Raw genomic sequence first — 23,341 nt, forward strand, 5'->3', positions numbered from 1 at the left:
CCTTGGTATGGGCCCACATAAGGGGCATATAGGCCGACATTACATCCAATTCCCCTACCTGATCAGTTCAATAAAATAAGCTAAATGACTGATATCGTAAGTAAAATATACCGAAAAGTTATGTTCAATCGTCAAACAGACTCACTCTTGCTAAAAAATGTAATTCTAAGATGCTTACTCTTTGATCAAATTTTAATAGTTTAGCCCTTTTTTAAATGGTAGTCCATGTTTTTTGTGGAAAACATGCATTCAAAGTTGCTTAAGTATGCGAAAAAAGAAATAACCATAGTAAAACAACAAAACAATGCTTAAATAATGAAAATGACTGTCAAAGGACCGAATTTGACTGAGAATTTTTTTTTTCTACTGTACATCCCACATTTATTTACATTAAATTTTTCAAATACCATGTTTTTTATTCTTGTGAACCATAAATTTTGTTGTATTTTTGTTGTAGTGGACAAAAATGTCCAATGGTTGAGATAACAGTAAAATGCATTGTTATTTTATGGGATTTTTTTTCTGATAGGCGAAATCTATAGTTTCATTTGAATGGGAGAGGGTACTGCTTTGGGTTGAAATTCGTAAGCTCCTATATTTTTGCTTTTGAAAATCCGTGAATTGTAAATATGGTATTCATAGAAGCTGAAGGTTCATTTCCGTATAAGTCACGAATACGAATATTCTTAAAAAATACCAAGGTTGCAAATACTCATTTCAGCTAAAATAATGTTTTTCGGAATAATAAAACCAAAAGATGATATGATTACATGTTTTACTTGTAACTTACAAGAAGAGGTTACACAGTATGCGTTTGAAAAATTAAACCTGTAAATTTTGCTTTCTATGATCGCTGATCGCTGAGTGAGTGAGTGAGTGTGTTAAAAATCCCTGATTGTGACTCTCATGAAGTGAAATAAACAGGTTTATAATGTCAAACACATTCTTTGCAACCTCTTCTGGTATCTTACCTATTCAAACTTTGATCGTAGCTTCTAATTATTTCATAATTAAAAAAAAAACATTGTTTTAGCTGAAATGAGTATTTGCAACCTTGAAAAAATACTAATACTGGTTCTACCTTAGCACCAATTCAAATAAATACATTGTTTCGCTGAAATTAATTCGATCAGTCATAAGCTACAAATTAACATCAGTAATTCACACCTTTCAAGTAACTGCCTAGAATCCGCATACACACCTAGCTCGCATGTTGGCCGCTTTGTTACGGCTCAACGGTTACAGTAGTCCTCCAGAGCAACGACTGCAACAAGTTTAAGGACACTTCACCCGCCGGCTTACTCACTTGGTACTGTTCGTGTGGGCCAGACGTTGCCACCGCCCGTCGTTCGAGTTCTTACTCATCAATGAGAAGCTAACGAACAGGATGGGATATATAGCCGGACCGAATAAACAGAGAGCTTACGACGGTGAAGGTTAACACACAAGTGATTGCAACGATAATAGCACCCCCCTCCCGCACCAAAACGCAATCTTCCGTTCGCTAAAAACCGTGTTTCTTTGTGCTTTATGACTTTGTGTGTGGAGAAGTGAGCTCCTGAAAATAATACCTACTGTGCTCTGACCGATACCATCAGACGTTTGCATTTTCTATTTAAACTGGGACGATACTCGTCTGCGTCGAGGCGTTTTATTGAATCGATCCAAGTGTTGCTATTTGTGTCTGTTAATTTAAACAAACCCTGGACATATCAAGGAACTTTCCAATAATTTGAAAGAACTTGAAAGATAAAGAAATTTTATTCGGCGGGGATTAGTTATCATGAAAACTTTATATGTAAACTGTTCTGCAAGGCTGGTAGCAGGTCACTTTTTAGTGGGTAGGTCATTATCTTCAAGTCAATCACTAAAAAGTGACTTTTTTCATCAAATAGTCACTAAAGTAACTATTTCTTCAAATTTAGTCACTTAAGTCCCTTTTTTACGACCAATGTTGAGAGTAAAGAATTTGACTTTAAAAACTCACATCAAATCACCGCTTGATTTGGTAACAACTTTGTGTTTGAAAGATTAATTAAAAATCAGTGTGTAAACTCTGACAAGAAGAGTTGCGAACAGACTTAAACGTAAACTGTACAATTGGGTTATTTTTTATATAAATAAAAATGTTCCCTCTATTGTTGATCGGCCGATTTTCGAGAAAGTGTTTGTGAAACCTAATTCCTTATCTATCAAAAATAAGTCTGGTGGAATAGCAGGGTTATTTGCAAATTTTCCATCTGTCAAATTTAGGTGAAAATTCACCAAATAGAACACAACCTTAGGGGTGTTGAGGTAATTTCATTTACGTAATCTGCATTACAAATAGAACCGAAATCCAAAATTTCATCAATGGAACTATTTTAATTAAGTGCGATTACATTAACAAACATCACCAGCGCACCTCGGTGGTACTTTGTGTGGGAGCAAGCTGTCAATTTGTTAGGTTTGTGTCAAAAAGAGAAGTGATTATTTTGCTTTAAATCTTGATTTAAAAATCGATATGGAAATTAATGGGATCGAAACAAATATCGTTGTGCTCAGCAAACGAAGCTTTTTCAGATGATGCATAGTAACCGATATATTTTTTTTTAATTAAAGAACCCAATTGATTTTTTCCCTTCATTTAACGTTGGTCTCTGTTCCGCATTCTAGTGCCACACATGGGCCGGGACCAACGGCTTTACTTCCCTTCCGAAGGAAGAAGAACCCAATTGATGTTGACGGAATCACTAATATTTTGATTATTTTTTTTTTTCAATTCTGTGATACACATTCAAGTTATTCAAGTCTGTTATTTTCAAAATATGTGTACATTATCACATTTTTTCCTTCTCCTGTGATCTCAAAATTGTGATAGATCTATCACAAGTTTTCTGAGGTTTCGAAAAAAAAATCTAAACCCAACAGTGACCTCACTTTTTACCTGTGCACCAACTTTCAAAACCAGATTTAATGCCATATTCATACTCGAATCGGTTGAAAAATACACTTAATCTTTTAGTTTACTCGATATCTATCCATTGCAAGCAATATTTTGATAATAGGTGTCCCACATCAAATTGCATCACGGAAAAAAAAAAACGCTGTAGAAAATTACCTAGTTGATCGATCCTTTTCAAACTTTCGAACAATAAAATATCACCCATTAGTGAGCTTTTGGCATATTTATTTCATACAACTTCAATACCATAACCGTACGCTCGCACCTTACGCTTAACTCCACTCATTAGGTTCTGTACAACTTCTGGTTGCAGCTTCTTCTGTACAGAAACCCACTTTTTCTTCATGTCTTCCTCAGATTTGACCTCCTTGAGATGCTTCCGTAGTGCCTGCTTCATAATAGCCCAGTATTTTTCGATGGACCTTAGTTCCGGTGCGTTGGGGAGGGGTCCTTGGGTACGAAAGTGACTCCGTTGGCTTCGTACCAATCCAGGACAACATTTGAATAGTGGCACGAAGCTAGATACGGCCAGAAGATCGTAGGGCCCTCGTGTTGCTTCAACAGAGGAAGCAGCCGCTTCTGTAGACACACCTTGAGGTAGGTCTCCCCGTTTACAGTCACGAACGGCGCACTCCGTTTGCCACATGAGCAGATCGCTTGCCAAATCGTGTATTTCTTGGCAAACTTTGAAAGTTTCTGCTTCCTTACTTCCTCCGGAACATCAAACTGGATCCGAATGGAACTATGGACGTAGCCTCGTCAGACTGGCGACATGCAGTCATGGATCGAGCGAAATGGAGACGACGTCTATAAGTACAGCAAAATACAACCCTCAGCCAGCGTTGAACTCTCTTGAACTGCGAAATGAACGTCCAGATGGCTGGTCGATATCGGATTTGCTTTGTTCAATATCCAGTCAATTGAACGCTCACTACCAGATCGGGTGAGAATTGAATCAACTCATTTGAAACGTGTATTTGCGCCTCTAGTCTGAATGGTAAAGTATGGTCAGTCTGTTTTATAAAAATATTTTACCACACGACCATAGATAGAGTACAAAAGCTCCAACAAGAGTCATCAATAAGCTGAGCTCCAGCATATTTTGATGATGATATATTTTGCTCTCACGGAGCTATAGTTGATGCTCAAGCTGGGTTTTTACACCCCGCATCGCTGAGAGGGATGCGGAGCTCGTTCTCGGGTGTACATCGACTCTGCCTAGCGAGCAGAAATTTTAACTTCGTGATGTGCTCGCGCAAAGCAGTAAACTTGGAGCTTTAGTAGTAGTTAAATTACGTTTATTTCTGTTAATTATGATTTTACATTGTTTTAACATTTGAATTCATCAGGGTCTTCATCTTTATTTCATTTGTTATTCTAATTTACGTATTCACGTTTTCTTCTAGTCTACAGCTTCGTGATGTATTCGTAGAGAGCTTGGCTCTTGATGGCTTCTCCCAGTGCGCATGAATGAGTGATTTTGTATTGTATTCGAGAAAGAAGCGCACAACCAAGAAATTAAAAAAAAAACAGAACGTATGCATATATTCCGTAACTCCAAAGTGGAAATTGTATTCGTAGGGTAACTGTATATATTCTCGGCAAATGCTCCTATTTTAGGCAAAGCAGAATAGCTCTCGTGTTTGTAATCTAAACCACGATTTCGGCATTTCAACTGTCTCGTCATCGTAAAGTTCTGTCCAGTTAGAATCCGGAATCACTTATTGTGTTGCATCGGCACGGAAAGTGACCGCTGCAAGAATTATTTTACAGCGGTTTTTTTTACCTAGGTGCCCACTTTCTGTGGTATAAATTTCACGGTGTTTCGTGCAGTGAGTCAAAAATTATTCCAGATGGAAGCCGAGAGGAGAGAAAAAATTCTGTACACCCACGTTGATAATCCAACGTGGTCCGCAATAAAAATCGCAAAAACGTTGAAAATCGCCAAATCAACCGTGTATGATGTGCTCAAACGTTTCAGTGCCTCAAAGTAAGCGTCGTAGTGAAACATATGACCGCAAGCTGAACCAGAAGGTGTTGAGAACCGTCAGAACAAACCCTGGACTATCAGATAATGAAATCGCACAAAAATACGCTGCTGCTCGCAGCCGTTCGAAGAATTCGTTTGCGAGCAGGATATCGTTCTTATCGAGCCAGCAAGCAACCAAACAGAACGTTGAAGCAAAGTTGCGTCACCAAAACTCGAGCTCGGAAATTTTACCAGCAGGTTTTGACGAAGTACTAAGGATGCTTGCTCATCGACGATGAAACCTACCTCAAAATGGATTTCGGACAGCTTCCTGGCCAAAAATTCTACATGGCGACGGCACGAGGAGTTTATGGACAAATTTGCCAAAAAACTGATGATGTTTGTGGAAGTCCAGCTTGAGCATCAATTTGAGCTCGAGCTCTTTTGCGCTCTTTGGATTTGACATGATTGCTCTTGATATGTGAGGGATGAACTAACTCACGATGAATGAGCATCTATACGGCATAATCTGAGTTCGAGGAGTTTAGGCAAGCCTGGATAGAGATCATACCTACCGCATGAACCTGTTATGGCCGGTTTGACATGGGACGTAAATATCGCCTTCTATAGCGCCCACCTTAGCAAGTGAGTCCGCCTTCTCATTGCCCGGAATCGAGCAATGAGATGGGACCCATGCAAAGGTGATGACAAAAGATCTTAAAGATAAAGCACTCAGAACATAACATTTGTACCAAATTTACGGGCGTACAACAAAAAAAAAATCAATAGTGAAGCGAGTTCGCAGCAAAAGTTTGAGTCGTATTCCAAACCCATTATTCACAAATGTCTAAAATGCATTTATTTACTCTAAACAATCATGAATGGAGCAATCCTCAAAACAAATGTGAACTTATTGCATTAAAACACTATTTTTGTGTGGATTACGTTGATCGCCAAGTTCTGACAATATGTCCTTAACACCATCATGAAGTTATATACAGGCGACAACGCTCTGATGAGAACGAAACCCCACCCCAAGCTCCTCCCCTGATCCTATCCTTCGAAAATGTACCCCTCTAACCTCAAGTAAGCCGCGAGTATTCGGCCAAACTCTTTTTTTTTTCTTTTTCCTTTATTTAACGTCGGTCTCTGTTCCGCAATCTAGTGCCAATCACCGACGGACATCGATTGCCATCCATTGACGGCAATCGAATGTACAGGAAGACAGCTTCCACACCTGCGTAGGATATCGCACCCATTCAACACGCATGGGCCGGGACCAACGGCTTTACTACCCTTCCGAAGGAAGACGTGACCAGAGATTTTTATGCCCTAGAAAAATCCCACCGACTTCGGCTGGGATTGAACCCAGACCCATTGGGGTGTTAGAAAGCAGTCACGCTTACCACTACACCACTGGCGCCGGCTTCGGGCAAGCTCCTACTAGACATTGAATTAGATTTTATTACAGACAATGAACAATACGTTATCGGGTCCGTAAAGCTAACGCGATTGAGCCTTACAAATAAACGAACTAGATTAAAAAAACATCGTGGAGTGTTTAAAGATTTGTAGTGGCAAAACTTCTCAAAAACTGCGAAGCTTGCGAACTTTTTCCCCATTGCACAGTGGTTGAAAAGTCTAGTTTGACGCTCTTAATTAATAGTACCGTGGAGAGGGGATTTAGAGTAATTACGTCTTGAGAAAAGCTGATGAGTATGATATGATTTATCTTTTGAAGGTATGGGTTTTGTGATCCCCCTAAAAGTGAAATGAAAAATTTATTTTTTCACAAATGGTTGACGTCTTTAGTAAAATTGTAGCAAAAATAATTACAAACAAGTTTTCTGAAGACATAAAAGTCGTAAATTTCGCTCAAATCGAGATAGAGAGCGTTTTTTGAGGACGGACCCCCCAAAAACACGTATTTTTTTTATCAAAACACATATTTTCTTTAATTTATCGTCTTCACTATGTTCAACAAAGTTGGTAAGCCATTTCATCTACTAAACGTTCACGAACACTTGTTGTGATCTAACGATGAATTGAAAAATTTAAAAGAAATTAAGCACTACCAGATAATGCCATTTTACTTCAAACTCCTGCTCTCGTAGCTTCTTCTGCTGTTCGGTTTCTTTGGCAGAATTAGTCTCTCTCCTTCGCTTGGCTTCCGCAGTTCTTCTATCTTACATTCTTTCATATACTTTCACAATTGCTTCACGCTTGATGAAAAACAGTGATGAGCACTATGCAAAAACACTTATCGACTCACAAGTTTAACTGAATATGACAGATTTTTTCGTTCTGGATGCTTCAGATTTGCCTTCTAGGAAACGTTTGAAAAGAAAATGTGCAGTTCTTGCATTTTATAAGCTCTGAGAAGAGGGAAGTTTGTTTATGGAGCCGGTTACTATGGAAACGATTTTATTACGCGGTATAAAACACAGTATCCCCTTGTTGTTGACATGACTTCTATAAAGCCTATCAAAGGGTGTTTGTTTTGATCACAACTCCCCAGCAGACGGTCGTGGACGGACAAGTTTACCACTATTTGAAAGCTCTCTTAATATAGTTTTAGATACATTTGACCTCATCTGCCCTCCCCTTGGCTAGTTTTTGCACCTTGCTGTTGGTGGGCGGGCTTAATTTCATGCTTTATAGTGGAGTGTTGGAGACGGTAGGTTTATGGTCGGCGTTGCTGGCTCATGCCGCGATAGAATGGCGACATGGGCAGGCGATGGGGATTACTAAGCTTCCCCTCTCTGATAAACCGCTGCATGAGAGAACCAAAGATCTAGTCTAGCAGTGATAGTATCACACTTGTTACTCCTTTTATTGAGAGCCGCGTCGTAGTACGCTTACGTATAGGCACTGACGTTGGGTGTGATACTGGCGGGTTTTGCCGCAAATCACTCTTATTTTATTTATTTTTTACGCAGATAGATTTATTTGGGTTTGCAAGGGAATTATACTATTGAAATATTTCAGAAAGTGCCCATTGGTGCTCCTTCTATTTGCGTGACAAGCTTTCATTGTTGTTTTCATTGAAGTATTACTCAGAAAACAATGTTAAACATAATTTTTGTACATGGTATTGTAACTAATCTTATATGTGCTTCATTTTGATTTGGGATAAGTGTTTGAACTATGGCTCGGGATTTCCACTGCGGTGTGCTTCTATTGTGACATACCCATATGTATTTTTGTGGGGCCACATAGTGGAAGCGTGAGAGCGTAGTTGGAACATTTACCCTATACAATATACAATTTAAAATTAGCTTGGAAACTAACTTCAAAGTGAAGCATTTTAGTCACTTGAAGGTGTCATCTGGGACGAACAAAGATATAAGATAAGATATGTAAAAGCCAGAAGTACTTGAAACACGTTAAATTGTAATTTAAAAGCATGGGTTATGTAGGTAGATTAGAGATTTCAGTTATTTATTAAATAAACTTCAATTATAGAATTCAGAAAGTTAATTAACATAAGAGATAGGACGCGGGGGGTCCGCTTAGGGAGGCGACTAGCCTATGAAGTTGTATAATAAATCTTCCTATTTAGTGTATTTGTTAATTACAGACAATGTCAATAGCGAAAGTCATATCTTCAACCAGGCGCTTACGAACAAGTGAAATTTTAGGAAAGATGTGTTAAATATGTTGATAGGTTTGAAATAAGAATTAGGATTGTTGTGCTTTAGTTTTCGGTAAGGTATGATGTGTCAACAAAGCCCTTTTGAGCAAATTTTCAAACATCAAATTGATTGAGTGATTTATTGAAAGACATTGAGTTGCGAAAATTGACAAGTCATACATCTAACATAGTAGTAGTAGCAGTGTCGCATAATCTTATCACAATTGCTGCAAATAGTGCCTGAGGGGCCAGCAGGGCTGAATACGGATCAAAACTAACATAACTACTAACACTAAAATGATCCCGGAACTAACACTTATCCATTGCACTTTTAGCTATTTACTAGTTTTATTTTTCTACTAAGTCATATATGCTTCTTTCTATTGTTTGGATCAAGTACAACTAATACTAATCTACCTTTATGTATGTTTTACTCCCTTTTAACCCATTATCTTTATGAATGGCGAATCATATGACGTGAGACACGTACAAGCTGGAACTCAAAGAATTACTTCGAACAGGATGTCAAACAAATTCAGGACCAATCCAAATGAGACCAGAAACCAACAAAGCATCGGGGAGTTATATATTCTGGGAGAGGTATTTGATAAATAATCAAAAAGTGGTAAGTTAAAATCAGAGCCAAGGATCATGAGAGGTAATTGTCAATAATTCATTAATTAGTAGAAATCTCGATAACTTTTTCAAGGGAGCGTATCGGCTTTTGTAGGCGGTGCGTTTGGTCGTCGATTTGGCTTAACTGGCACTATCATCAGATAGGGGAAATTTTTCTCTACCTGCTGGTGGCGTTGATAAGCGTGTGCGAGCTGCCGGTTGCGCCGGATCGACGATCGGATGCATTGTTTGCAGGAGCTGGTGCTTCCCTTTGAAAAAGTAATCGAGAAATAACCATATTATCCTGTAATTGATATTACTATTTTTATATATCAATGAAATTAGTCATGACAGAGTAACAGATGGGGAAGGACAATAGACAAAAGTTGACACAATAAACAAGACAAGTGGGGGTTAATACACAAGACAAAATGACAAAATAAGTGACGACAGAAGACAAGACTGGGACAAAATCAACATTAAAAAAAAAAGAATGCGCAATTATATTATCAAAACTATTTGGATCAGCACAAAAACAACAGTGACCAAATGGGCACCATAGCCTAGGAACGTCTGTGTGTTGATTTAAAATAGAGGCTCATAGAAGCAAAATTTATCAATAAAAGGGGTCCAGTGTAGAGTTTTAGCAAGTTGCTGCCACTGGATCACTACAAAAAAAAAAAAAAAAGATACATTTGACCTCATCTGCATCTGCACCGCAAGTCCAAAATGATGCAGGTATAGTATGTTCTAGAAAAATATGTATACCAATCAACTTTGTTGAACATTCTGAAGACCTAAATTTAAAGAAAATATATGTTTTGATGAAAAACGTGTTTTTGGGGATCCGTCCTCAAACAAAGCTCTCTATATCGATTTGAGTGAAAATTACGACTTTTATGTCTTCAGGAAAGTTGGTTGTAACCATTTTTTTTCTACAACTTTGCTAAAGACGTCGACATTGTGAAAAAATTAATTTTTCATTTCAGTTTTAGGGGGATTAATTCAAAAGATCAAGCATGTCATACTCATCAACTTTGCTGAAGATGTCATTACTCTAAATCCACTCTCCATGGTAATAGCCGGGTAATAGTAAGAGCGTCAAAATAGACTTTTCAACCAAATGTTGATAACATTTCGTGGATAAAGGGCGGGTTCTTCTACCTATTAATTGGGGCATCTTCCTGTTTGGGGGCTTGTCTTTTTGACCAATTGGTTGATCAAGTTGCTGGCAGGAGATTCTTGTTCCGTAGATGCGTATAGGCGACTTTGCCTATCGATCTACCCAATCCATTTTTGGCCCTGCATACAGCGACATGTTGAGGATAATTAAGCTTGATCAAGACAAACAAAGAAAAGAGCCCACTGCTGTCGGACTTAGTTTCTGTGCTACAATGGGTGGAAAACCACTATCATGCATCAAAATAGACTTTTCAACCACTGTGATTGCTACCATCGGTGGGGCAAAAGTTCGTTTTTAACAATCTTCCGAAAAAAAATCGTTCTAGCTACGAGTTGACTGAAAACAAACTCATCAAAGTTCTGTAAGAGACAGTTGTTAACCTTGAATGAGGGATCCTATGTATGGGATTAGTTTGATTCCAAATGCTTGAATTTGGAGAAATTTTAATTTTTTCAACTATGGTCGAACTTTTGCTCCACCTTACTCTTATAAGTGGAACTGTGTGCAGATTTTGTAGGATGAAGTTTTTGCCGATGATCTCATAAGCGTAGCGTGGAGAGTTTAGCAGCACATTTTTAGCTTTTTTATAATCTTATTAGGAATCCCCGCAAAGCAGTTATGTTGGTTTCCGCATTAGATACTACCACAAACCAAGCGGAGTAAACTAGTCGAATAATAAATTCCTTTTTGAGAACAGATTTTCCCTTTCCGTCTGAGGTTCTGCTGGTGTTAGCACATGAAAGCTAGCCGATAGGTTCTCAATAATACAAATAATCATAAAAGTGGATTCCCTATCGAGGCGCGTGTCAATCATCGGGTAGTGGTAAGAAGCTCACACTTAGAACTAATTTCACATTCTCCGATGCAGTACGTTATCATTTCTGGGAGTTTGATGTGCATATTTACGTTATTAGACAAACTTGACGATGTGCGAGAGGTAATCATCAAAGACTGCTGTTATATAGTTGCACTGTGACTGTGTGATTGCCTGAGAAAACAGTTCCAGTGCTGGTCCAACAATTACTGACTTCCACGTTGTCCAAATATTGTTGTTACAATATATGCTGCATTTCTGATAGATAATTTTCTTTTTCGCAGTTGTCGCAAGCACACCGGTAGCCACGGGAACATTGTTTGACCGAAACGGAGACATAGGCGGTGGAATTCGATCACGTTTTCCATTTTAGTCTCTTGGTTTTGTTTTATTAGTTTTTCATTTCTTTTGTTTTGACGTGTATCTCCGGCCGACGGGCGGATTTCGGTTGGGGGCCTTTTGTCAGGAAATTGTCACCACCCCCACCATAGAGGAAGGAGCAGCACTAGTAGCACCTTTGACCACCATCACCAGCACCACCACCGTTATCACAAACAGCATCTGAAGCATGGCAAATAGTCCAAGGGCCGGTGGCGGTGCGCAGCGACCGAATGGCGCCACTCAGAACAAGATCTGCCAGTTCAAGCTGGTCCTGTTGGGTGAGTCTGCCGTCGGAAAGTCGTCGTTAGTGTTACGCTTCGTCAAAGGTCAGTTTCATGAGTACCAGGAGAGTACGATTGGTGCTGCCTTCCTCACGCAAACAGTATGCATCGACGACACGACGGTAAAATTCGAGATCTGGGACACTGCTGGACAGGAGAGGTACGTTTTGCATTATTTGGGTGTTAATGTTCATAATGTCATAAAATCATGAATTTTGCAACTATTTTCCAGGTACCACAGTCTCGCCCCAATGTACTACCGAGGTGCTCAGGCAGCTATCGTTGTCTACGATATTCAAAATCAGGATAGTTTTGCACGTGCTAAAACGTGGGTTAAAGAGCTTCAGCGACAGGTAGGTTCATTCCATGTTCCCGACTGATGGCTCGTTCCTACAGCTTTTGCTTTCGTCGTCCATTCCGTAGGCATCGCCGAATATTGTGATTGCACTGGCCGGTAACAAGGCCGATCTCGCCAACAAGCGCATGGTTGACTACGAGGAGGCAAAGCAATACGCGGACGAAAACGGACTGCTATTCATGGAGACCTCGGCCAAAACCGCCGTTAATGTTAATGACATCTTTCTTGCAATAGGTAAGTGGGCGCCAAAGAGGGATAAAAGCGCAACAGTACAACGAAACAAACAGCTGTTCGCTGGTGCCCTTTCACTCTGTGCGTGTTTTTTTTTTGTTTAGGGGAGAGAGGGGGTGTTTTGTTTATGATTCATCATCGCATGGTGTACCGTTGGTTGTTGCTCGTTGCCACACGGCTGTCGCTCTACTGAGAATAAAAACCGACACAGTAATTGGTTTAGCGAATCCCTCCATTTTCCCGATGGAAGAAAATATAAACGTGGGTCTCGCGAAAGGTTTCAGTTCGATCGATTTTCCTATTATTCACGGACGGCGAGATTCCAAGCCTGCCGTCAACCTATATCGATTTGAACTTGACGTAGCCTCTGTATGCTTGATGATGGTAGTGGGAGGTGGCAGCAACATCGGAATGCATTCATTCCGTATTCAATCTGTTTTATTTGTGGAAGCAGTCCACCTGGCGTTCGCATAATTGTTTTTGTTTTTATTTTCCTCCTTCCTTCTCTGTGTTGTTTGCCTTTTACACGTTACCACCTAGCGCATAATGTGGTGTTGTTGAGCGACTTTCGCTGCGGACGAAATCAACGGCCGAACAGGTCTTCTTCGGCAATCCAGTTCGTTGATTTGACATAAAGTGGTAACGCGCGCCGCCTATTTGACCATGTGTGATGTAACTAATACACATGTAGTAAGATACAGCGCGTGATTCAAACGCTAGAAAAAAAAAAACTGTGGACGAGTGGACTAACTATGCAAAACGGTTTTTTGTGTGTTATCAATGCTATACAAAGTCCAGTTAAATTAGTATCTGCTCTGGAATGTTGCATATAAAATAGTAGGTAAATCACTACACATCTAAAGCGCTGTATTCATAGTATGTGCGGGAGGTTAGTTAATGATTTGATTGTATTTGCCAAATTAGCGCTATTTGAACGCAGGACGGATTCCATAATTCCTTAAGAAAATCATGTTTCAATCAGTTAGTCCTATAAGGACCGATTTTTCGACGGTTCAAAACAGACTGAGAATTGGATTGAAATTCTTTTCCAGATTCTCTAATATTCTTGCAAAATTCCCTTGAAATTATCTTCAGAATTTCGTTTGAATTCTGCTCGGAATGCTCTTGGAATATTCCCTCAAATTCACCTGGAATTCCCCGAACGATCGCCATTGAATTACCAGGAGCTTTCCTCACAGTTTCCTTTGAATTCATTACTCGCCAGAACTCGCTTGAAATTCGCACTACAATCCACCAGAATTGAAATCATTCTAATCCCGCAGGAATTCTACACAAGATTCCTCTAATTCTCTTAAAATTCTCGTCATTCTTTGATATTGTCATCAAAATTCTTATAGCAATTTTATAAAGTTCTAAAAATCTTGTTTTTTTTTTTCGAAAAGAGCCTTGAAGATTTTCCAAGGATTAGTTATTTTTGTCATGTCTGATATCTTGTGTTTAAAACGACTTGTAGACTTGCAGTATATATTTGCTACGCTGCCCATAATCGCATATCAGTCCCATATGGATAGAAAATCAAGCAAAGATGGGACTGATATGCGATTATGGGTAGTACGAGCGTATACTGCTACTGCCTTTAATCGCATATCGGTCCCATATGGATTTTTGTCAATTTTAAGATAATAACGCTGTACAATATCAATTGGCATCTATTTTCATATAATAATATGAAACTACGGACTTTGATCATGAACAATGTGAATACAACATCAAGTCAGTTTGTCCCATCAAGAAAAGTAGTCGCATACTAGTCCCATCCTGAAATTAAATCGTCCAGAGACTAAGTTACAGTTCTACTTTTTGAATCGCCATATCTTTCATTGATATAACAAACCATGCAAAATGCAGCTACTGGTTTTAACTTGACAAAATAATCGATTAATTAAATATGATTTTTCAAATATTTACATGAAAATTGCACTTCTCAACTTCAACTGTCATTTTCTCAATGCCTTTGTTCCATATGGGACTGATATGGGATTGTAGGCAGCATAATAGTTCTTACAACCCTCAATATGACCGCCAATAGTTATGGCTCTTAATTCTGATGTGTCACATGATGGATTTTGATTTAAAGAGGTTTACCACTTCCCCGAGGATACCCGGAACATGTCCGGGAGTGGATAACATAGTGCTGGTTGCTTATCATGACTCTTATGAATTTTATTTTTGAATTCTAATGTGAATTGATTTATCGCATGATGGGTTTGGCACGTTTTTTATATTGCAATAGCGTTCTATGGGACCATGGTATCTTTCTACTGTTCAATAGCATTCGAGAGGCGCTATGAAATTTGTTATAAATACCAAAACCAGTGATTAGTGTTTAGTGATCCATCTGTGCTGAAGAACGATGTTGCGGAATAAACTTGGCCGAACTTTGCAGTGAAAATTTACGCATCGGATCATGGAGCGTTGATGCTCTGGGATCTCACGAATCTCCCGCGTCATAGATAAATCAAATTGAACCGAATTGCCGAAGGTCGGAGAAGCAAACACGATTGGGATTATGCTGCGAAGGGCTGCCATCCTGTGTTACGTACACGTAAAACGAGTTTGCGGGTTTAGCTCAAGAAGCTTCTCAAAGTTTGCAATCACCAGTGGGTTCTTAATTTCACAGAGTGGCAACATACCCGCTAACACTTCGAGACTCATCGTATGAGTCGAGTGCATGTATCCTAACGCGATACGAACAGCGATACTGGATACGTTCCAGTTGGAGACCCAAAATAAGTATAAAATGAGAAAACTTGTAAAATCTTTGAACGACTGACTTGCGGTTAAGGGCAGTAAACATCTTAAGGTATATTTGATACAGGAAATTGACTTGCACATTATAGCACCGCATAGTGAGAAAATTCGGTACTACTTTTCTTAAACCAATCCGCCCCACTTTTCTGTGCGAGTTTGCCGAATACATTAACCTTTAATATGGCCAAAATCATGGGATATTTCATGTGGCCGTCATACACCGCTTGGATTTTTTTTTCGTTCATTATTGCAGTGTCAACATTTCCCCTCCCCTTGGCTAGTTTTTGCACCTTGCTGTTGGTGGGCGGGCTTAATTTCATGCTAGTGGAGTGTTGGAGACGGTGGGTTTGTGGCCGACGTTGCTGGCTCATGCCGCGATAGAATGGCGCCATGGGCAGGCAATGAGGATTACTGAGCTTCCCCTCTCTGATAAACCACTGCATGAGAGAACAAAAGATCTAGTCCAGCAGTGATAGTATCACACTTGTTACTCCTTTTATTGAGAGCCGCGTCGTGGTACGCTTACGTATAGGCACTAACGTTGGGTGTGATACTGGCGGGTTTTGCCGCAAATCACTCTTATTTTATTTATTTTTACGCAGATAGATTTATTTGGGTTTGCAAGGGAATTATACTATTGAAATATTTCAGAAAGTGCCCAACGGTGCTCCTTCTATTTGCGTGACAAGCTTTCATTGTTGTTTTCATTGAAGTATTACTCAGGGAACAATTTTAAACATCATTTTTGTACATGGTATTGTAACTAATCTTATATGTGCTTCATTTTGATTTGGGATAAATGTTTGAACTATGGCTCGGGATTTCCACTGTTGCGTGCTTCTATTGTGATATATCCATACGTAATTTTGTGGGACGACATAGTGGAAACGTGTGAGCGTAGTTGGAGCATATACCCTATATAATTTAAAATCAGCTAGGAAACTAACTTCAAAATGAAGCATTTTAGTCACTTGAGGGTGTCACCTGGGTCGAACTAAGATATAATAAATAGGTATAGGTCAAAATCAAAAGTACTTGAAACACGTTTAATTTTAGATTACAAGCACAAGTGCAGGTACTTAATAAAGCATGGGTTATGATTGATTAGGTGACTTAGAGCTTTTAATAATTTATTAATTTAGACTAATGAGATATCATAACCATCAAATGAATTTAAATAATAAACTTCAGAAAGTTTAATGACATTAAGTAGATTAACAAAAGAATTAGGATGCGGGTGGTCCGCTTAGGGAGGCAACTAACCTTTATAGTTGTAGAATAAATCTTCTTATTTAGTATTGAATTTAAAAAAAAGAAAACGCAGGCAGACCAATAGCATTTAGCAGATTAACAAGGAAAGGAATAGTTTAGGAAAAAAGTAAAAGTAGAGTTATGTGACAGTTATTAGCTTTTAAACTTTTGGAGGTATTGTATTCCCCTGAGTTTGTTGTACTCGATTACTATATAATTCTCTCAATACGCGAAATCTCTTATATATGCGATTAAAGCATTTGAGTTAACTTATTTCTTAGTGTTCAAGTACTTACATTTGTAAACAGCAATCAATGTTAATCTATGAACTAAACCATACGTAAAATCGATCTTTCCTTATGTGGTATTGATGCATGTTTAACTTTTCGCGGCTTTCGGAATCAACGCGTCTACGTCTACGGAGCTTACGCAGAAGTGATTTTCAATGCGGTAGAGCTCACCAAAAGTTTTTTTTTTTTTTTTTTGAGCTTCTGTAGTATAGAATTTGTTCGGTATGTTTCGCGAAATCTTGAAATGATTGATACGTGCGGTAAAATAACTAAATTGAAACAAAGTTCAACAGTAAAATAAGTAGAATATTTAGGGAGGAAACCAAAATTTATCAACTTGCCAACATAGGCTATCACATTTATTTTGGTGGCACTCTTTAAGTGATAATAAGTTGTTTTTTTCTCTACGGTTGTTTCGCGTGGCGTTCACAATTTGCGCGATTTTCGTATCTTACGTAATTTAGATGTTTAACTATAAACGGTTTCACTGACTCGAGGTCGTTCCTTAAGCGGTGTTGGTACAGGTTAAACCTTTGCCGACTGTCGGATTCAACGCGCCTACGTCTACGGAGCTTACGCAGAAGTGATACGCAATTCGGTAGAGCTTGTCAAACGCTTTTGAGCTTATAGAATTTGTTCGGTGCGGTCGCGAAATCTTGAAATGATTGATACGTTCTTTAAATTAACTAATTTGATACAAAGCTCAGTAGTAAATAAGTAGAATATCTAAGGAGGAAACCAAAATTAATCAACTTGCCAACATAGGCTATCACATTTATTTTGGTGGCACTCTTTAAATGATAATAAGCCTTTTTTTCTCGCTTCGGTTGTCTCGCACGGCTTTCGGAATTCGCGCGGTTTTCGTAACTTACATAATTTAGATATTTCGTTCGAAACGGATTTACTTATTCAATCAGTTTACTACGCGGATGTATCTACGCGCACACGTCACAGCATTTTTTCTATAACTATCTTGAAACAATACATACGGAATCCAGTGTTCAAGCGGCCAACATAGGCTAGTCCTTCTGCTGTATTGTCAAAGATAGAAGCAAAATTTATTCAAATGGGTCAAGTCTTGAAAATTAAGCTGTCACGCAGCTCCAGCTCGATACCAATAAAAAAAAAAAAAAAAAAAAAAAAAAAAAAAAAAAAAAATTATTAAATAAAATTATTTCAAAGGGGCGTAATTGCATTTGTAAACAATGGCTTTAGCCATCGATTTCTTGCGAATAAAAGCTTACTCATAAAGATTAATAACACCAGCAGGTAGACGAATGTTTCCTTTAACAGCTAGCATTATTGATTTGAAGGGATGGGCTTTTATTTGCGAGAAATCGATAGCTCAAGCCATTGTTTACAAAAGCAATTACGCCACTTTGAAATGTTGGCACTGATTTAGTCTTTTTTTGGTTCGTGATAAAACATCATCTAATGATTTTTTTCTGAAAATCAATGTAATTAGGGATAAAGATCAATATTAACTAAATTTATCGCCGAAATTTTATACAGTTTGGTTAAATTGTACTTCAAGCTTATGGTGGCCGTCTTACCCCGATTTTCTAAAACACGTGAAAATAAGCATACTTGGGAATGATTTTTGAATCGTTGTCCTTTCGTAAATTGATGAGTGCCAAGTGATTTACAGATAAAGGTTTTAAATAGCACCTGTGTACACAATTTTTACTTTTTTACACCCCATAATTTATGGTGGTCCTGAAAAGAACCGTTTTGTCGTGATGGTTAAGTAATGCTGGGTGTTCAACACAGATGAGGCTTGCGAGCTGTATGTTGTTTAGAACGAGGGTGATGCGCTTGGCATAGATGGCCAAAAGCGACTCACGAAAAGCTACTGAATCCGATCGGTAGCGGTGTGACTTCTTCCTCGTTCTTCGGTGAATGGACGCTCATGTGGGCTGCAGCTCGCTGTTTGCGGACAGCCTAATCGTTGTCTGGAGAACAATGTTCAACGCCACGCGCCGAATGCACTGCTGCTGCTGATGATGATGACGACCGGAACCACCACCTACGGTGATAAATAAGCACCGTTTGGCAAGACCGGATGGAATTCGATTTTAAAATCTGTTTATTTGTTTATTTGGTTCTACATCATCAGACTGGGTTTAGTCCTAATGATGGATTAAGCAATACTAAGAAATACAATATAGTCAAAAAGTAACAATATGCAAAAGCAGAGGCCATGAAGTCCAACGTAAGTCCTAATTCATAAAAATATATCACGGAATCTCTGACGCAGCGTCTCGCGTGCCAAGTCAAAATCAAATAAGGAAACGATCAAAAACCCTTTGTAGCCCATTGATAGCACCATACGAACTATAGTTTGTACGACGAAAAGGTATCCTCATCATTGCGTTGTTACGGAGTGCTCGTGGTTGAACGTTAACGTCGATTTGTTGTAGAATAGAAGGACAATCGATTCTGCCCTGTAGAATGTCTGCCACTAACAGGGTCATTGTCGTATCTCTTCGATTCCACGAAGGATCCAGGTGAATTAACTGACTTCCGTAGCTTGGAAGGCGATGAGGATCCCTCCAAGGCAATCGTCGAAGGGCAAACCAGATGAATCGTCGTTGAATAAACTCTACTCTTTGTACACTGTTTTGGTAATTGGGACTCCATACAGGGCAGCAGTATTCTAACACCGACCGGACGAGGGAGTAGTAAAGCGACTTCAAACAGTAGATGTCCGTGAAACTTTTAGCTATCCTGAAAATGAAGCTGAGCGTTCTGGATGCCTCGTCGATGACGTACGAGATATGCTGGCTGTATGTGAGTTGACAATCTAAGATGACTCCCAGATCCTTAATGTGATTCACACGATGTACGTTAACGCCTTCTAGGATATTTAACTGAATGTAATTGGATGTTTCTGTTTGGACGTTCCGTGAGAACGTGATTTGTTGGATTTACAACCATGTGGTTCAGTTGACGTTGACACCAATTAATTAGCGTTGAGTTGAAGAAGGTGGCAGTCAGCGATGGCTCGGATTCGGAGATAGATTGTCATGTCGTCTGCGAACGACAGTCGTGGACCGTCGAGGACGAAATTGGCGTCGTTGAAATACACAAGAAATATCAACGGGCCGAGGTGGCTACCTTGCGGAATACCCGAAGTGGCAGGGAACGAAGGAGATCGGCAGTCGTCGATTGCAACTTCCAACTGACGATCAGATAGATAGGAGACTGCTGTTTATACCGAGCCTATCCAGTATGGCGATCGCTATAGGATGGTTCAACTTGTCGAAGGCGGCTGATGGGTCAGTATAGATGACATCTCTTTGCATATGGTCTGTCATACTCTCCGTAATGTACGAGGTGAGACACAGAAGGTTGGAAGTAGTCGACAGCCCTGCCATGAAACCATGCTGGTCTTCGCTCTGCTGCTTGAAGTGAGAAACTAATGGTTTCAAAACGACCAACTCGAACAGTTTAGATATAGCACACAACGATGTGATGCCGCGATAGTTGTCGATGTTTCTTTTGCATCCCTTCTTATACACTGGAAACATCTCAGTTGATTTGCAGTAGGAAGGAAATACCCCACTGGAGAGGAACATTTCGAACAGAAGGCAGAGAGGAGCCACCAGGCTATCGATGCGTTGCTTGAGAAAGACGGAAGGAACTCCGTCAGGTCCAGGCTTAAATGAAGACTTCAGTTGCGAAGCCGCCCTAGTTATCATAGCGAGGTCGGAGAATATACTCGCAAACAAATGTCCTGAGGGGATGAAGCTTCTTCGCCGTTCAGTACCATAGTCGATGGAAGACCAGACTGCGTTCGTTGCTCATTCACCTAATTCGAAAAAGTTTTCGGGTGAGATCGAAGCTTCCGTTGAACATCTCGTTGATAACGCCGATAACATTGGCGACTGGTTCGTTGATACGGATGATTGATCCTCGCATAATGGTCCTTGAGTTGTAGGGTGTGGTACTTGATGTAATTTCTTAGCGTGGCTCTTTTGGAAGACTCTGTGTTAGGAAAAGCACTTTTTGCAGTCAATCGGTGATAATTTTGATCCCATTGCAACAGTTGGATATTCGTGTAATTTTCAATACCTGACCTGTGACCTATTGAAAATTAATAGTGTTGATTCTAGGAGTTCGTAGAAAAAATTACAATCGACTGGCTTGTTTAGAATCAAAATCCATACAGCTATTGACAGAGTTCAAAGTGATCAAAACCTGACCACTTTCCGTAATGCGGTCGATTTTGGTTTTTTTGAAATTGCACCTTCAATATGTTGCCGAAATACGTAATCCTACGTCAACATTCGTTTTCCCAAAAAATTCTAGTTGATGTTTTCGGATTTTCCCAGACATCACGTATCTTCATAACTTATGAACCAAGCATCGTATAAAGAACGTTGTGTACTGAAATTATAAGGAAATAACGCCTAACGTACTTCGGTATATTTACCAGATATCTCTGTTCAAAAATCTAAGCGCGGTATTGAGACACTTTAGAAACTCCGTCTTCCTACGTTTATATTATTTTTTTCATTTAGCATACTATTATAATTTCATCTCAACTGTAACAAAATGCTATTGTTTATGCATATTTCAGGTAAAAAATTGCCTAAAAATGAAGGTGCTGGACCACAGCAAAACATAAGACCTACCCAGAACGAACAGAGCCGACAGAATAGCGGCTGCTGCAGCAAGTGATGTTATTCAGCTGGTAAGTTTGCTTCTACATATTCAAATGATTTTTACTCGTCGCTTGACCAGGTGATTTCCATTTCAGTAACCGTTTTGTTAATTGTAACAAATAACGAGCAAGGTTTAAGGAAAATTGTCATTATGATGGTAGGAAGTAAGACCGATTCCAAACTAGTTATGCTATACCAAGAACAACAGTAAACAAAAATATTTCAACTAAAACACACAGAAACACATAGTGAAGCAGTAAAATCAGTAAATTATTTGAAACCCTAAACAACAACCACAACACCCATAGTAAATTTGACTATGCATTACGAGGAGAAAATATACACACATTCACACTAACATTTAGACACAGCAACACTGAACAGGTCCGCAGAATCCACACATCCTAACCACATGCAAGAACATCTTCAAATTTGTTCATTGAAGGTGAGCAGCAAAACTAAAAATCGGAACAACTATGTGAGTCCATTTGTTAGTTGTTTAGAACAAAGCAAGACCGGCAAAGTTTATGAATATAACTTTATTATTGAGAATTACAAAGAAAATAGTGCAACTCATTAAAAAAGAAAATCAGTAACAGTAATAAGCAAAACTACAGAAAACAACCAATAGCAGACCCTTTTTCGTGTTGCTTTTCTTACAAACCCGTCTTTATTTCCCATATCTTATGAATGAGAAAAGTTATGTTTTTCCCTCCCCCTTTAATATAATGAAATCTTCGTGGAAATATATTTATTGCTAAACTACAAACTTTAAATATATAAATATATTTAATAAAAAAAAAATACAATATCCATTAGTAACGGCAACCACAAGGCTAGGAATCGAACTGGAGCGTTGTGTAAAGGACGTGGTAAACAATTTCCCTCAGTTAGGACACAATTTAAATATTGCGAGCACTTTCAAACGACGATGCGCGAGCATAATTTATAGGAACGGCGGCAATGGAAGAAACACTTTTTGTATCTAGACCTATTGAAAAGAGAGGATCCCTGTTTGTTACGATTGTTTATTTTTCCCCGTAGAACACTTTTTATTTTATTATTACCCCCATATGGATGAACAGTAAAACAAATGTATGCAATTACGATATATAGTGGAGTACCGTTTAGGACAACTACCTAGAAACCAACAACAACCCAGAGCAGTTGATTTACATAATTAAATAAAAAAAACAGTACTACTAAGCTAGATTCCAATGCTTGTATTCAGAGCGGATGGAGACATCAAAGATTATTCGCATGAGTTCTGTAGCATTTAAAAGATAAACAAAACACTCATCATGTTTGGCCTTCACATTTCCGCTGCAATTTCTTTTAAATTTTCGAAAATGATGACCACTTGTCTAGGTGAATTGAGAATTAACAAAAACCCAAACGATATCAAATTTGTGTGATGAGCGAGTATAAGCGAGTCGACAAGTGATTTTTTTTCTATATATGTTTCTGTAATGACCACAAAAATAATTATGATCAAATATTTAAGATTTAAATATTACATTTTTGACTTTCTCAAGAACCCTGTCCCCAATCGAAACATGCAAATGGAAGCAAGGAAGTCACATCCGATCCGTTTCTGGTAGGTAGTAGCAACGGAAGAGAGGATATTTTTCTTCGTTATTATTCGCCTACTCTGTGTAGTGATAATAATGTAAAACGGTAAAACAAAAGCAGTGTAATGCCACACCTAAACAAACAACAGCTGAAGAAAGAGAGAACGATAAACAGAAAACAAGATAAAAACAGTTTGAACATGTAATAACCGACATTCCTTTTTTAAATCGAATTGAAATTAGTGAAATGAAAAAAACAAAAGAGAGAAGAAAATCGCAACACAATACATTGATGAGGAATAATATAATTGAGGACACTGTGGAGGTAAAAGTCAATAAAGGAACATTTGAACAAGGTAAATGAAAATTGTAAGTCCAAA

At 38.8% G+C, this 23,341-nt stretch overlaps 1 protein-coding gene across 1 annotated transcript in view; it reads left to right on the top strand.

The window, feature by feature from the left end:
* Positions 1-23,341, top strand: part of Rab5 (RAS oncogene family member Rab5) — a 34,950-nt gene extending 11,609 nt beyond the window's left edge. The window contains exons 2-6 of the mRNA XM_065237255.1: positions 11,444-11,981; positions 12,054-12,174; positions 12,245-12,413; positions 21,306-21,419; positions 21,486-23,341. Coding sequence (XP_065093327.1) covers positions 11,728-11,981; positions 12,054-12,174; positions 12,245-12,413; positions 21,306-21,406 — 645 coding nt within the window. The 5' untranslated portion in view covers positions 11,444-11,727 and the 3' untranslated portion in view covers positions 21,407-21,419; positions 21,486-23,341. The remainder of the gene's footprint in view (positions 1-11,443; positions 11,982-12,053; positions 12,175-12,244; positions 12,414-21,305; positions 21,420-21,485) is intronic.

This window comes from Ochlerotatus camptorhynchus, unplaced genomic scaffold (assembly GCF_037179485.1).
Source record: "Ochlerotatus camptorhynchus isolate MF236.1 unplaced genomic scaffold, CSIRO-AGI_Acam_v1.1 ptg000598l, whole genome shotgun sequence".
NCBI lineage: Eukaryota > Metazoa > Arthropoda > Insecta > Diptera > Culicidae > Ochlerotatus > Ochlerotatus camptorhynchus.